The sequence below is a fragment of the Carcharodon carcharias genome, chromosome 10, assembly GCF_017639515.1.
Source record: "Carcharodon carcharias isolate sCarCar2 chromosome 10, sCarCar2.pri, whole genome shotgun sequence".
Classification (NCBI taxonomy): Eukaryota; Metazoa; Chordata; class Chondrichthyes; order Lamniformes; family Lamnidae; genus Carcharodon; species Carcharodon carcharias.
Genome location: NC_054476.1, coordinates 423,498 through 439,788, shown reverse-complemented (window position 1 = coordinate 439,788; position 16,291 = coordinate 423,498). Strand labels below are relative to the sequence as shown.

Genomic DNA, 16,291 nt, shown 5'->3' with positions numbered 1-16,291 from the left:
AGAGAGGAAGAATGGAGTTAATACCACACTCAGATCAACCATGATCTTACTGAGTGTTAGAGAAGGCTCAAGGGGCCAAATGACAGACTCCTGCTCATATTTCTTATATGCTTTATGTAATATCAAACTACTTTTCAGAACAAGTTACATTTGCATAGTGCGCAAAACATAATGAAACATCCTAAGAAACTTCACAAAGAGCATTATAAAATGAAGTGGGGCACCACATCAGATACTAGGTCAGATGACCAGAAGCTTGATCAAAGACGTAGGTTTTAAGGAGTGTCTTAAAGGAGGAATGCAAGATAGGGAGGCGGAGGGTTGCAGGGAGGGTATTCCAGAACTTGGGGCTTAGGCATGTCCAAAGGAGGAGCAATTTAAAAAATGGTGAATTCTCAAGGGCTAGAATTAGATGAGTACAGTTATCTGAGGGTTGTGGAGCTGGAGGAGATTATAGAGATAGGGAAGGGAGAGGCCAAGGAGAGATTTGAAGACAGGGATAAGGATTTTAAAATCAAGATGGTGTCTGACCGAGAATCAAATGAAGGCCAAGAAGCACAGGGGCGTTAGGGGAATGGGGCTTGCTTGAAAGTTAAGCCATAGATAGAGCTGGGATGACCTCCAGATTATAGAGGGAAGAAAGTGGGGGACCAGCCAGCAATGCATTAGAATAGTCGAGTCTAGAAGTAACAAATGCAGAATAAGAGTTTCAGTAGATAAGCCGAGACAGAGGGTGAAGTCAGGCAATGTTACAGAGGTGGAAATAGACTTAGTGATGGTGCAAATGTGGGGCCAGAAGCTCATTTTAGGAACAATTATGGCACCTAAGATTGCAAACAGATTAGTTTAATCTTAGACTGTTAGCAGGAAGAGGGATGGATTCAGTAGCGAGGGAATGGAGTTCTGAACTGGGACCAGAAACAATAACTTCAGTCTTCCCAATATTTAATTGGAAGAAATTTCTGCTCATTTCATTAAGTACTAGATGACGCATAAGCAGCCTGGTAATTAAGCAACAGTGGAAGAGTCGAGAGAACTACTGGTGATGTAGAGCTGGGTGTAGTCAGTGTACACGTAAAAAACTATTGCGGTGCTTTCAAATAATATCACCAAGGGGCAGCAAGCAGGCGTGAAGGAGGCGGCAGCCAAGGATATATCCTTTGGGTCAGGAACAGAAGCCATTGCAAGTGATTCTCTAGCTACAGTTAAACAGACAAGAACAGAACTGGGTAAGAAAAGTCCCACACATCTGGCGACAGTGAACAGGTATTAGAGGAGGATGGTGCAGTCGACCGTGTCAAAGGCTGCAGACAGGTCAAGAAGGATTAGGAGATCAAGTTTACTTTTATCAGGGTCATACAGGATGCTTTTCAATATTAATCATATGCAGCACATCAGCACCTTACAATACACAGAAATCAAATTACTTTTAAACAGGAAAAGCCAAAAAGAGGTTTGTATTTTTCTATCACTGTATTTTTCAGGCAATACACGCCCAACATAACTTACATAAGAACTAGGAGCAGGAGTCGGCAATTCAGCCCTTCGAGCCTGCCCTGCCATTCATTACGATCATGGCTGATCTCATTTCGGCCTCAACGCCAATTTCCCACCCTCTCCCCATAATCTTTCAACCCATTATTAATTAAAAATCCGTCTGTCTCCTCAAATTTATTCAGTGTCCTGGCATCCACTGTACTCTGAGGTAGTGCATTCCACAGATTCACGACCCTTTGAGAAAAGTAATTCCTCCTCATCTCTGATTTAAATCGACTACCCCTTAGCCTAAAACAATGGTCTCTCGTTCTAGAATGTCCCAGAAGGGGAAACATCCACTTCACGTCTACTTTGTCTATCCCCTTTAGCATCTTATGTACCTCAGTTAGATCTCCTCTCATCCTTCTAAACTCGAGCGAGTATGGGCCTAAACTGCTCCATCTCTTCCCATAAGACAAGCCCCACATCTCTGGAATCAATCTAGTGAACCTCCTCTGAACCGCCACCAGTGCAACTACATACTTCCTCAAGTAAGGAGACCAAAACTGTGCACAGTACTCCAGGTGCGGTCTCACCAATGCCTTGTACAGTTGCAACAACACTTCCCTATTTTTATATTTTATTCCTTTAGCAATAAATGCCAAAATTCCATTTGCCTTCCTTATTACCTGCTGTACCTGCATACTAGCTTTCAGCGATTCATGCACAAGGACACCCAGATCCCTGTGCACTGAAGCATTCTGAAGTTTCTCTCCATTTAAATAATAAGTCGCCTTTTTATTCTTCCGACCAAAATGGATAACTTATCCACGTTAAACTCCATCTGCCTAATTTTGGCCCATTCACCTAACCTGTCCATTTCCATTTGTAAATTTCTTATTTCTTCATTGCAACTTACTTTCCCACCTATTTTGGTGTCATCTGCAAATTTAGCTATAGTATCTTCTATCCCTGAATCCAAGTCATTAATATAGATTGTAAATAGTTGGGACCCAAGGACTGGACCTTGTGACACCCCACTAGTTACAGCTTGCTATCCAGAAAAAGACCCAAAAGACTTCTGCAAACATTTGGCTCATTAGCCCTGAAATTTGCAACCAACTCAAACTGGTAAGAAATGACACCATGTATAACAAAATAACTTGCTGATTCAATTTTTTTCCATTACAAGACCACTCATGCCCCAAAACAGGTTTTCAGGCCAATTCTCATTACCAGATTGCAAAAATAGAACCATTCTGGTGCTTTTACTACTAAAAAATTGAAACCATCATTTTGTTACATAATCTAGTGGAGTATTTAACAAAAAAGTGCTCAGTGCCTTTGCAAAAACATCTAAACCAATTACACCAAGAAGTTTCAATGATTTATTGGAGTGACAGATGACACACAATGCGCTTACTACACATTGAATAATCCAGGCTTCAATTTATTGCTTACGTTTTTTAAAAATTCAGTTAGTCAGCATTCAGTCATCAGCAAAGTTAGTGTCTCCTAAGCCCAGTATTCATTCATGCTATTAGAAAAGCCATCAAGTCTTGCCTCAATTTGGATTTGCTTGGCTACCAATGAAACAGCCAGAAATATAACCAGCATAAACACAACTAGTCAGAACAATGAGGCTAATGCTACTCACTGTTGTTCATGGTATAACAACTTTAGGTGAAGAACAAATGCATGTTCAAGTATGAATATCCGAAAGTTACTGTCCAAGTTGTATGGCTCTACTGTTACTGTCTGGAAAACGCCAATTTGCTGTCTGCCTCAACAATGACACATACTAAATGCCATGAATGTGGTGTATTTGTTGAAAAGGTACAAACTAAACCCGCAACAGGTATTATTGGCTATAGTACCCTTTAAAAGATGTGATAATTGTAATTGCTAATTACTACCATTCAACCCTCTGCACTGAAAACAAATCACAAAAGATGTACAGTTTCATTCCTTCAGTCATTATTATATAGTTTAATAGTTGTTCAACTACAGTGCCAGTTGATGTGGTTTCGATTGCACAAGACTTTTGGAAATTGTCCCACTGGTGCACAAGCTGCACACAATTGGTGTCCACAGGATGCCGATTGTTACCGGCCAAAAGTGAGCCAGAAGTCAGTTTCTTAAAAGTTCCTGCAGTTCAGCCACAACTAAGCAATTTGGTAGTATAGAACTTGAGTACTGCTGAAAAAAGATACATGTCTAAGCTTTTTGTCTTGCACTCATCAGGACACTCGCAAAAATACCAGTAAACAACAATTTATAGTGCGTGTGAAGAGTGTGCTGATTGGTTGGCAAGTGGCATTGCCATGGAGAATGCACCATTGATGGTGACTGACAGTTAACTGCGAAGCATTGTTTGAAATTTAAACCAGGCAACTTGACCCTGATTGGTCAAGACATTGCCCTGAGGAATAAGTCAGCGAATGGCCGTCACTTACATTAATACAGAAAGGCAGCTAACCAAAATACGTAGCTTTCAGTGCACGCAAATGTGCCACACTGCAAGCCCAACTGACGATCTTAAATTGGTTGTCAGGGTAATTCTTAGGACACTGAGAATTATTTAGCAAACGCTGTCCAATCGCGGAATCACATCTAATGTTGGACACTGTCTTTTGAGTTCTACAAACACAGGCTGATTGGGTACAGTCTGTACCCTGCTCATTGTGAAGAGCAGCTGGGATATGCTGTTTGACACGATCCGCCAGTTTTTAGGGCATACGGCCTACATACCTAGCATCACTGCATTGAAATTCATATATCACATTACTCATTTGTGTGATAGGCACACAGTCTCTTTGGCTTGCCGGCAGCATCCTGTTAGTGATGAATACCATTTGTATTGCTACTGCATAGTAGCAGCAAGAAACAGCCAGGTCTAGATCGTCATGATATAGTGCTGCAGCACAAATATCTATGGCTTCCATAAGTGAAACACTGGTGAATAGGCTAGCAATGTCAAATGAGCACATGGACACAGCAGTGCTATCGATGTGCAAGCCCATAAGACATATGAGCAGAAGTAGGCCATTCGGTCCATCATGTCTGCCCTGCCATTCAATGAGGTCACGGCTGATCTGATAATCCTCAACACTCACTTTCCTGCCTTTTCCCCACAACCTTCAATTCCCTTACTGATTAAAAATCTGTCTATCTCAGCCTTGAATATACTTAATGGCCCTGCCTCTGCAGTAAAGAATTCCAGATTCACTACCCTCAGAAGAAATTCCTCCTCATCTCTGCCTTTAATGGGCAACCCCTTACTCAGATTATGCCCACTGGTCCTAGACTCTCCCACAAAGGGAAACAACCTCTCAGCGTCTACGCTGTCAAACCCCCCGCAAGAATCTTATATGTTTCAATAAAGTCACCTCTCATTCTTCTAAACTCCAATGAGTACAGGTTCAACCTACTCAACCTCTCCTTATAAGAAAATCCCTCCAGAGCTGGGATCAACCTAGTGAACCTTCTCTGGACTGCCTCCAATGCCAGTATATCTTTCCTTGGATAAGGGAACCAAAACTATTCACAGTATCCCACCACGGCTGATGGTGGAATTTTCTATGATTCTACTGGGCCTAGTGCTGGAAAATGGGATTAGAATAGTTAGGTACTTGTTTGACCGGCACAGACTCAATGGGCTGAAGGGCCTTTTTCTGTGCTGTAGACCTCTATGACTCTATTCTAAATGTGGTCTAATAGTGCCTTGTATAGTTTTAGCAAGACTTACCTATTTTTATACTCCATTCCCTTTGAAATAAAGGCCAACATTCCATTTGCCTTCCTTTTACCTGCTGAACTTGTATGCTAGCTTTTTGTGATTCATGCATGAGGACCCCCAAATCCCTCTGTGCTGCAACCTTCTGCAGTCTTTCTTCATTTAAATAATATTCGGCTCCTCCATTCTTCCTGAAGTGCATAACTTCACATTTTCCCACATTGTATTCCATCTACCAAGTTTTTGCCCACTCACTTAACCTGTCTATATCCCTCTGCAGGGGGATGTCATCCTCACCATTTGCCTTCCCACCTATTTTGGTTTCATCTGCAAACCTGGCGATAGTACATTCACTTCCTTCATCGAAGTCATTAATATACATTGTAAATAATTGTGGCCTCAGCACTGATCACTGTGGTTGTCATCCTAAAAATTCCCCTCCTACCCTAACTCTGCCTTCTATTGATCCTTCTTAAGAGTCATACGGACTTGAAACGTTAACTCTGTTTTTCTCTCCACAGATGCTGACTTGGACTTTTTCCAGCATTTTCTGTTTTTGTTTCAGATTTCCAGCATCCACGGTATTTTGCTTTATCTGTCTTCTATTAGTTAGCCAATCCTCTATCCATGCTAATATACTACCCCCCAATATCACAGGTTCTTATCTTATTAAGTAGATTTATGTGTGGTACCTTATCAAATGCCTTTTGGAAATCCAAATATATTACATCTACCAGTTCCCCTTTATCTATCCTGCTTGTTACCTCCTCAAAGAACTCTAATAAATTTGTCAGGTATGATTTCCCCTTCATGAAGCCATGCTGGCTCTGCTTGATTTTATTATGCATTTCTAAACATCCTATTGTATCCTTTGTAATAGGCTCTAACATTTTCTCAATTATGGATGTTAAGCTGATTGGCCTATAGTTAGCTGTTTTTTGTCTCCCTCCCTTTTTGAATAAGTGTGTTACATTGGCAGCTTTCCAATCCTCTGGGACTTTTCCAGAATCTAAGCCTCTGTAAATGTGAAGGAATCCTTTACCGTATATGAGGAAAATTTGCTCAAAACTGGTTGTAACAATTTGCCCAGTCATTTGGCCAATTCATGTTGTGCAGGACCGGTCATAGTGGGGTGTAGAGGGACACACTTTTGTTTGTCTTGGGCAGCCCATATATATGCGGATGCAGCAAACCGTGAGGGCGAATCCTGTCTCCTATCATATATATCACACTGCAGCTCATCGCTCTTACACAAGTGCTATACCATGATGACTTAGACCCATCACCATTGTGACAATCAGTATTCACTGAACTTATGAACTCGGCAACTCATGCAGTTGAATTCAGTTTTAATAATATGTATGCCCAAATAGATGGTGTTGCCATGGGATCCCCTCTAGGCCCAGCTCTCGCAAAAATCTTTGTTGGGTTCCATGAGAAACATCTCTACAATGGAATGACACCTAGCCTTCTACCTCTTGCATATTTCCGATATCTGGACAATACATTTGTTACACTTAAATCCGCAGCTGCATTTTCCTTATATGTCTTAATGGGCTCCATCCTGTGTTCAAATTCACCTTTGAAATGGAGCAGTCTAATGAACTCCCCTTGTTTGATATATCAGTTGAGAAATATTTCAAGGGTTCTCTACCACAGTCTACTGCAAGCCTACCTTCACTGGTCAATATACGTGTTGGGATTCTTACAGTTCCACGCACTACAAGATTGGTCTCATCAGCCACCTTGTAAATAGGTCCGAGCCATTTGGTCACCAGGCAAGCTTGATGCTATAATTGGGCACAAAGGCATCCTGCAGGATAATGGCTACCCTGATCAAATCATTTTGCGCTGTGGATCATGCAAGCTCATGAATAGGCCTAAGGTCGTCACTTTAGACCCCAAAAAGTGCCCAGGGTAAGGTATCTCAAAAATTTGAGCAACAGGTGAAGCTAGCTGTTTCATGCTGCTACTATGCAAAAGCAAAACAAATGGTATTCACCACTAACAGGATGCTGCCGGCAAGCCAAAAAGATCTGTGCCCATCACGCAAATGAGCAATGTGGTATATGAATTTCGGTGCCAGTGAGATGATAGGCAGCACATCCCAAAGACTGGCAAATTGTATAAAACAGCATGTCCCAACTGCTGCTCACACGGCAAGGTACAGGCCATACCCAAACAGCCCATGCTTGCAAAACACAAAAGACAGTGTCCAACATTAGATGCAATTCTGCAATTGGACAACATTTGCTAAATAATCCTCAATGTGCTAAGAATTACGCTGACAACCAATTTAAGACTATCAGTCAGGCTCGCAGTGTGGCACATTTGCGTGTACTGGAAGCTACATATATTAATACACAGGGTCCTGTTCTTAACAGGCAGAAAGAACATGTACACACATTGCACCTGCTTCAGCTAAACAAGTGACTCATTCCTCAGGGCAACGTCTTGGCCATTCAGGGTCAAGTTGCCTGGTTTAAATTTCAAACAATGCTTGGCAGTTAACTGTCTGCCACCATCAGTGGTGCATTCTCCATGGCAACAACATTTGCCAACCAATCAATATTCTCTTCACAGTCTATTCTGCTGTCTTCCCTTTATATTTGTATTCTTGCGAGTGTCCCATTGAGTGCAAGATGAAAAGCTTAGAGATGTCTCTTTTTTCAGCAATACTCATTTAAATAATTGACTCAAACTAGGTTATTTTCCACTGTTTCAATCCATGACAACTGAAAAGGGAGGCAGCTTTTGCTACCAATTTAACGGGATGCACCAACAAGCTTCGGTTAGCACATGAACTTGCTCATTTCAGTGCCTCAGTGTATAGTTGGCAGCGTAGTCCCTACCATTTATAGTGGACACACTGGTGTTAATGCAATTCATCTGCTATAAACATTGGTCAGTGAAACCATGAGACCCCTAGACACCCTGTAGAAGACTTGTAGTGTTTGTTAAAACTTGGAAAGTAAACCTGAGCACAATATTTCCAAGTTTGTTGATGACACAAAACTGGACAGGTTGAGGAGGATGCAAGGAGGCTTCAGGGCAATTTAGACAAGTTGTGTGTGTGTGGGCAAACACATGGCAGATGCAGTATAACGTTGATAAGTGTGAAGTTATATGCTTCGGCGTGAAAAACAGAAAGACAGGTGATATAATGGGAAATGTGGATGTACAAAATGATATGGGTGTCCTTGTACACCAGTCAATGAAAGTAAACAGGCAGCTACAGCAAGCAATTAGGAAGCTAAGTGATACGTTGGCCTTCATTGCAAAAGGATTTCAGTTCAGAAGTAGAGATGTCTTATTGCAGTTAGACAAGGCGTTGAGAGCACATTTGGAGTATTGCAGCAGTTTTGGTCTCCCTACCTAAAATGGATATACTTGTCACAGAGGGAGTGCAGAGTGTTCACTAGGCTGATACTGAGGATGGCAGGGCTGTCGTATGAGGAGAGATTGGTTCGACTGGGCCTGTATTCACTAGGGTTAGAAGAATGAGAGGGGATCTGATTGAAATGTATAAAATTCTAACAGGGCTAGACAGACTAGATGCAGGGAGGATGTTTCCCCTGGTTGGTGAGTCTACAGCCAGGGGCCACAATCTCAGGATAAGGTGCAGGCCATTTAGGACCGAGATGAGGAAAAATTTCTTCACTCACAGGGTGGTAAACCTGTGGAAACACAGAAGGCTGTGGAGCCAGGTCACTGAGTATATTCAAGAGAGAAACTGATAAATATTTGGATATCAGGGGCCTCAATGGGTATAGAGAGAAGGCAGGAATATCGAGTTGAGGTAGAGGATCAGACATGATAATATTGAATGACGGAGCACGCTTGAAGGGCTGAATGCCCTACTCCTGCTCCTAGCTTCTATGTTTCTACCCTAAGGGTAACAGCTCATGAAAGATACTGGGATCTGACTACAATAAACTACAAAACATAGTGCTGACTTTTGCCCTAATGCATTATTAAATGTACTTGAAACTGCTACGTTTCAAAGATGACAGTAGCAGTTCAGGAACTCAAACTGAATAACTCTCAGTCATGGGCAGTAAAAGCTGCTGCCATTCACCCTGCAGCTTTGTGGCTTCAACCTCTTATGACTTTGTGAAATTAGTAAATTTCAAACAACTTCACATTTCCTTTCACAAGAAAGAAAAGGCCCAAGAAAATAATTAAGTTATTTGAACCTTTAACAAGGTGCAAAGTGCTTTCTGAATGCTCCAAAAGGACCAGCACACACTGTTAAGCAGTGCCTTTGTAATTGATTTCTGCGGTGATGAAAAATTAGCTGGCATGAACAGTTATATAATTTAAGTTTGGATGGTATAATTGGTGGTCACTGTGCTTTAACTGAGTATTTGAAAGATCTTGATCTTTCAGGAAGAACAGAAAGTATCTATGATTCTTTGTGCCCCACAGTACTGCTTTGGTACATGACATGGTGGGGCTGGAATTCAGCCAGGGCAGGAAAGAAGAGCAGTGAGATGATGAGAAAGATATGAAAAGAGCAAAAAACAAAACTCACATAACATGCAATATTTTGATCTTGAGTGATATTTTGTTCTACTTATTCCCAATCTTTTTCCACAGAAATTCAAGGGTTCCACCAAACTGTAAAGCATGAGCATAGAGCAGAAAATATTCTCCCTACACTACATATTTTAATCCAGAGTCATAGTTATACAGCACAGAAATAGGCCTTTTGGCACATCATGTCTGTGCCAGCCATCAAGCGCATATCCATTCCAATCCCATTTTCCAGCACTTGGCCTGTAGCCCTGTATGTTATGGCATTTCAAGTGCTCATCTAAATCCTTAAATGTTGAGAGTTTCTGCCTCTACCACCTTTTCAGGCAGTGTGTTCCAGATTCCAACCACCCTCTGGGTGAATTTTTTTTTCAAATCCCCTCCAAACCTCCTGCCCCTTACCTTAAATCTATTCCTCCTGGTTAATGACACCTCCGCTAAGGGGAAAAGTTTCTTCCTATCTACGCCCCTCAATTTTGCATAGCTCTATCAGGTCCCCCCTCAGCCTTCTCTGCTCAAAGGAAAACAACCCTAGCCTATCTAGCCTCTTCTCTTCATAGCTCAAATGCTCTAGCCCAAGACACATCCTGGTGAATCTCCTCTGCGTCCTCTCCAGTGCAATCAAATTCTTCCTATAATGTGGTGACCAGAATTGCACACAGTACTCCAGCTGTGGCCTAACTAGTGTTTTATACAGCTCCAACATAACCTCCCTGCTCTTGTATTCTATGCCTCGGCTAATAAAAGGCAAGTATCCCATATGCCTTCTTAACCACCTTATCTACCTGTGCTGCTGCCTTCAAGGATCTATGGACATGTACACCAAGGTCCCTCTGATCCTCTGTACTTCCTAGGGTCCTACCATTCATTGTGTATTTCCTTGCCGTGTTAGTCCTCCCAAAATGCATCACCTCACACTTCTCAGAATTAAATTCCATTTGCCACTGCTCTGCCCATGTTACCAGTCCATCTATATCTTCCTGTGATCTAAGGCTTTCCTCCTCACTATTTACGACATCACCAATTTTCGTGTCATCTGCGAACTTACTGATCATATCTCCTATGTTCACATTTAAATCATTAATGTACAATACAAACAGTCAGGGCCCCAGCACCGATCACTGTGATACATCACTCATCACAGGCTTCCAATCGCAAAAACAACCTTCGACCATCACCCTCTGCCTCCTGCCACTAAGCCAACTTTGGATCCAATTTGCCAAATTGCTCTGATTCCCATGGGCTCTTACCTTCTTGACCATTCTCCCATGGGAGGCCTTGTCAAAAGCCTGACTGAAGTCCATGTAGACTACATCAACTGTACTACCCTCATCTACACAACTAGCCACCTCCTCAAAAAATTCAATCAAATTTGTTAGACAAAATTCAAAAGGTAATCTTCCCATTTCAATTACAAAAAGTACATTATTTTTTTAAAAATGCATCTGAAAATACATGATTTGCAACTAGAAACAATTTAAAGAAAGATGGTCCCTCAATGGCTTAGTAGTTAATGATAATATCCTGTGTAACATTGAATGCTACAGGCATATGGTCCTACTTCTGTGCTAAGTCAGCTAACCCGACTGGCCCTGAGCTATTATGGTGAAAAAAGGTTAGCTGGTGTTCACACATCCTGATTGCCAATGATCACCACTTGAAATGAGGATAAATTGTGTTTGGCTCAAGTCCATGGTTAAACAACCCGCCAACATTAAGTAAGCAAGCTCGCATAAAGAATGGCCACCTCAATAAAGTGAAGTGTACTGACAACCATAAAATCATACCACAGCAGCAGCTAGTATCTAAATGGAATAACACAACAGGAAAAAGAACATTTAGACAATATTATATATGCCACTGAAGGTTTAGCAATTTTTAACGTGTAAGAATATTGTAACTACACTTTTCCCATTACGTTATCTTGAAAGCAGCTTGCAAATACAATTAAAATAGCACATAAGCTTCAAAAGGAAATATTGAGAATGCATTCCTTCACTCAGCACACAAATGTTGACAACAGAAATCAAACAAGTTATCCCTCAGTGCGCTCATGGATTGAAGCAAGAGGTGGTGCTTCTGCCATCTGAACACAGGATGATCAAATTAATTTGGAAGTTTTAGTTTGAACTGATGCACATTTTTATTCGGTATTTTAATCTGAACAAGATTCCTGTGGACTGGTTAAAAATATTGTCCAACAACTAAAACAAAAACAAAAATACCTGGAAAAACTCAGCAGGTCTGGCAGCATCTGCAGAGAGGAACAAACACAGTTAGCGTTTCGAGTCCATATGACTCTTCAACAGAAATAAATAAAAATAGAAAAGAGGTGAAATATAAGCTGGTTTGGGGGGTGGGGGGGGCGGCGGAGAGAGAGAGACAGGTAGAGCTGGATAGAGGGCCACTGATAGGTGGAGATAGCCAAAAGATGTCATAGGCAAAAGGACAAAAGAGGTGTTGAAGGTGGTGATATTATCTAAGGAATGTGCTAATTAAGGGTAGAAAGCAGGACAAGCAAAGTACAGATAGCCCTAGTGGGGGTGGATGGGGATTTTTCTTTTCCCACCTATTTTCATTATTTTTAAATGTATTTCCATCCATTGTTTTATCTCTACCTTTTAGCCCATTTTGATTCCTTCACCCCACGCCAAAAAATTAACATCTTTGGACACACACCCCATAAACTTGTTCTGTTAAAACTACTTACTCATTAAGCATTATTTTGTCCATGACTAAGATGAGCAGAGTCTTCATAGAATGATTTGAGGGCAGGGGAGGTAGTGAAATTTTGGTCTTAACCTTTCACAGCATCTTTCTGGTTTTAGCAGCAGTCATATAATTCTTGAAAGCAATATTGGCAGGTAGGGTTTTGGATTAAAACAACCGGAGATGGATTCACACTGTACCTATCCCAGTGATTTCATTGTTTCATAGTTTGCCATTGTGAGATTTGAACTCTTGATCTTGGGGTTACAAACCCAGTACCATAACCACTTGGCTATTTAGGCCAAGCGTTCCCAGTGATTTCAGATGCACCATTGTCTCCATAAATCACTTCAGGAACCGACCTTTATGAGGAACAGTTTACGATCCTCCATCTGGCCTAGGTCACCTCAGCCAAACACCACAATATGGTACAAAACAAAAATACCTGGAAAAACTCAGCAGGTCCGGCAGCATCTGCGGAGAAGGACACAGTTAATGTTTCGAGTCCGAATGACCCTTCAACAGAACTAAGTAAAAATTTTAGTTTTGGATTTCCAGCATCCGCAGTTTTTTGTTTTTACCACAATATGGTGCCAAGTTGGTACAGCTGGCTGAAAACACATCCTGCTATTTGGCCATACAGTAGACATAATGAGATGAAATGAATCATGGTTATCATCCAGCAAAGTTCTGAAAATGGTTTACTGTGCCTCTCAAATAAAGATGTCTCTTCATCCACCAAAAGGAAAGACCTCTACATTAGGCTCGTGAAATTGAGTAAGCTCCCCCATGCGAAGCAAGCTCCAGGGTGGTTTTTTTTAATTATTTGTTCATGGGATGTGGGCGTTGCTGGCTGGGCTAGCATTTATTGCCCATGAGAACTAAGTAGCTTGCTAGGCTATTTCAGAGGGAATTTAAGACCATATTGCTGTGGGTCTGAAGTCACATGTAGGCCAGGGCAGGACAGCAGTTTTCCTTCCCTTAAAAGGCATCAGTGAACCAGATGGATTTCTACAACAATCCTGGTCGTCATTAGACTTTTAATTCCAGATTTTTTTTATTGAATTCATAGTTCACCATCTTCAAACCCAGGTCCCCAGAGAATTACCCAGGGTCTCTAGAATACTAGTCCAGTGACAATACCATTACGCCACTGCCTCCCCATGATAACTTAATTAACAGTTTATCAAATTCTCTTATGAGTGAGCTTTGTATTTTAACAGGCCATTTTTTTCTTCAAGTAGATGAAATCAGTTTTGTGTTCCTTGGTTGTACGTTGGTTATTTAAAAATTACTTTTTCTGTTAAAATGTGTGATTTTGTTACTATTAATTGTACTTAGTCTGGAGTCCAAAAATTCTGAGAACTCATGACTTGAGTCTAGAACTTTGGAACATTTGGCCCTTCCAGGCTATTCCACCATTCTGATTACTCGATTTCACAAGCCTGATGTGACAGCGGAGTTATGAGATCCTAACCATCAAAGGTCTAATGCCTATCCTTCTGGTGGATGAAGAGACATCCTTTTTTGAGGTACAGTAAATCATTTTCAGAATTTTGCTGGATGATGATAGCCATGGTCCATTTTATTACATCTACTGTAAGGCCAAATAACAGAATGTGTTTTCAGTTGACATATAGTTTACCATCTACTTGTCTTGGATCCATAATCCGCAAATATTCTTGCCAAATAAGTATCTACCAAGTTATATTTTGCATTTTTCAATTAACTTAGCTTTTAAGTCGAGTTCCAGACTTCCATTAGCCTTTATACAAAGAGTGCTCCCAGCCATCACCCTTGACTACAGCAACAGTTATTTACTACTTACCTTTTTCTAGGCCATTAAAAAAGTGCAAAATCATTCAAGACTGCCACCAACAATTGAGTTACATCCCTTTTAGAAATTTTACTTTTAGTTCTGGAAAATCCACAAACTGCTATATCAGAAAAGGTGCAGATTTTGACTCAAGAAAATTGTGGGAAACTAACTTCAAACATAAATTCAAATGTTAAATTATATAAAAACGCGTTCAAGTACTTTATCAGGAATTACGGTTAAAAGTACAACGCAACTCTGCTGTAAACTATTTCAACTAACCAACCGAACATCTGAACTGGGGAGGGACTGGGGGAGGAGGCTGAGACACGCTTTCTAGTCTACAGATTGGAAATTATTGCTCCGATCGATGTCAAGGGGCTGCTCTTCAACTCGTTTTCTTTTTGTGTGAAGGCCGAAGCCTCCTGAACTGTTGTAGCTGCAGCGGGGCCTCTGCTCTCTCCTACCTTCTTCTTCTCCATGTTCCGCACTTTCTTGTCGATGACATTGAGAACCTGTCTGAGTGCTTCATTCTGTGGCTGTACCGCCTGTCCCTGGCCGCTCTGGACACTCACCGCTGCGGCGGCGGCGGCGGCTGCGGCGGCGGCGGCCTCAACTCCGGCGGCGGAAGACGATCGCGATTCGGCCGCTTTTGTGGCGGTGGCTGCGGGCATTTTCTCTCCTTCGCTTTGTGAGGAACTGAGCTTCGTTTAAAAAAAACAAGTGAGATATAAACCGGGAGAGGGAACAGAGGCGGGGGGAAGAAAGTTGGGAATTTTATTGAAAGGGAAAGACCAAGCGACGCGGGCCTTCTCTGTCCGCGCGACACCAGCAGCAGCGCCGAGACTAAGGGGCGGGAACGCGCCGCGGGAGCGCGATTGGCGCCGCCGCCTCAGGACCCGGGCCCGCGCCCGGGCTGTTCGCACCGCGCCCCGTTCCCAGCGATCACACCTTCCTCAGAGATTACACCTGTCACAATACAAATACCATAAACGATATGTGTGTCTGTTTAAAATGGATTTTTATTGATCAGTGACTCCGACATTCTACAAGGTCTTTCAGGCACTTATTTAGGACACTAAACTGAGAAAGGGAAAGAGCAGCTCAGCAGCAGCAGGAAGGGAGGAGCTTCCCTCCTGGGCTAGACTCACTAGAGAGAGAGTGTGAAACAGGTACTTCCCCAACTTTGTAAAGAGACGGTCGCTGAAATAAACTGGCACCTTTCTGTCACCAATCCATCGAGGAGATAGTCAGTGAATTAAACAAGCACCTTTGTCAAGTCAGTAAAGAAATGGCCAGTCAACTCAGAAGAGATGGTCGTTGAAATAAACAATGTCAAGGGGCGTTTTAAAATGTTTATAAGGGTACTGAGGTTTATTAGGCAGGAAAGAGCCACGCGCTCAGCAAATCTGCATTATAAAATACTGAAGCAATTTGAATATTTCAGTAGGGATACATTCATTTAGCAAAAACGTCATTAATCTATATGTATTATTGATAATTGCACATTTGTTATGTACCACGGATATTTGTACAGTGCTGTTGAATCAGTTTCCGAAAGGGGTGCCAACCATTACACTCCCTGATAAGTAGGATCAGGTTTTAAGAGGTCAACCTATTAAATCGCCATCGCCCAAGCCACGAGTCATAATTACTCCTGCTTACATTGTTAGTTCTTTGTAATCTCAGAGTAGAACAGCATATTCTTATTGCAAACGGGCAAAAAAACTGCATTTCTATGCCTTAAGCTCCATGGTTTTTTTGTCTTAATTTTTACCGCTGGACGCAAAAGTCTCCATTTTGGAGCTAGCCCGTAGCCCAAAATAACTAAACTCACTTGGGTGATCACTTCCCACACTGTAAACCCAAATTACCTGTACTTAGGATGGATTACCAGTGCAATTAAAAATAAAATAATACTATTTTGCCCTCCATTTAAAAGGTCCTGGTCATGTCTCATATGTTCAAATTTGACTGCGCAAGATGAGAAATGTGCAAGCCCTGATGAGCTCAGAGGA

At 41.7% G+C, this 16,291-nt stretch overlaps 1 protein-coding gene across 1 annotated transcript in view; it reads right to left on the bottom strand.

Moving 5' to 3' along the window:
- Nucleotides 1-15,126, bottom strand: part of caprin1b (cell cycle associated protein 1b) — a 200,413-nt gene extending 185,287 nt beyond the window's left edge. Inside the window, exon 1 of the mRNA XM_041197734.1 lies at nucleotides 14,741-15,126. Coding sequence (XP_041053668.1) covers nucleotides 14,741-14,947 — 207 coding nt within the window. The 5' untranslated portion in view covers nucleotides 14,948-15,126. The remainder of the gene's footprint in view (nucleotides 1-14,740) is intronic.
- Nucleotides 15,127-16,291: the final 1,165 nt, after the last annotated feature.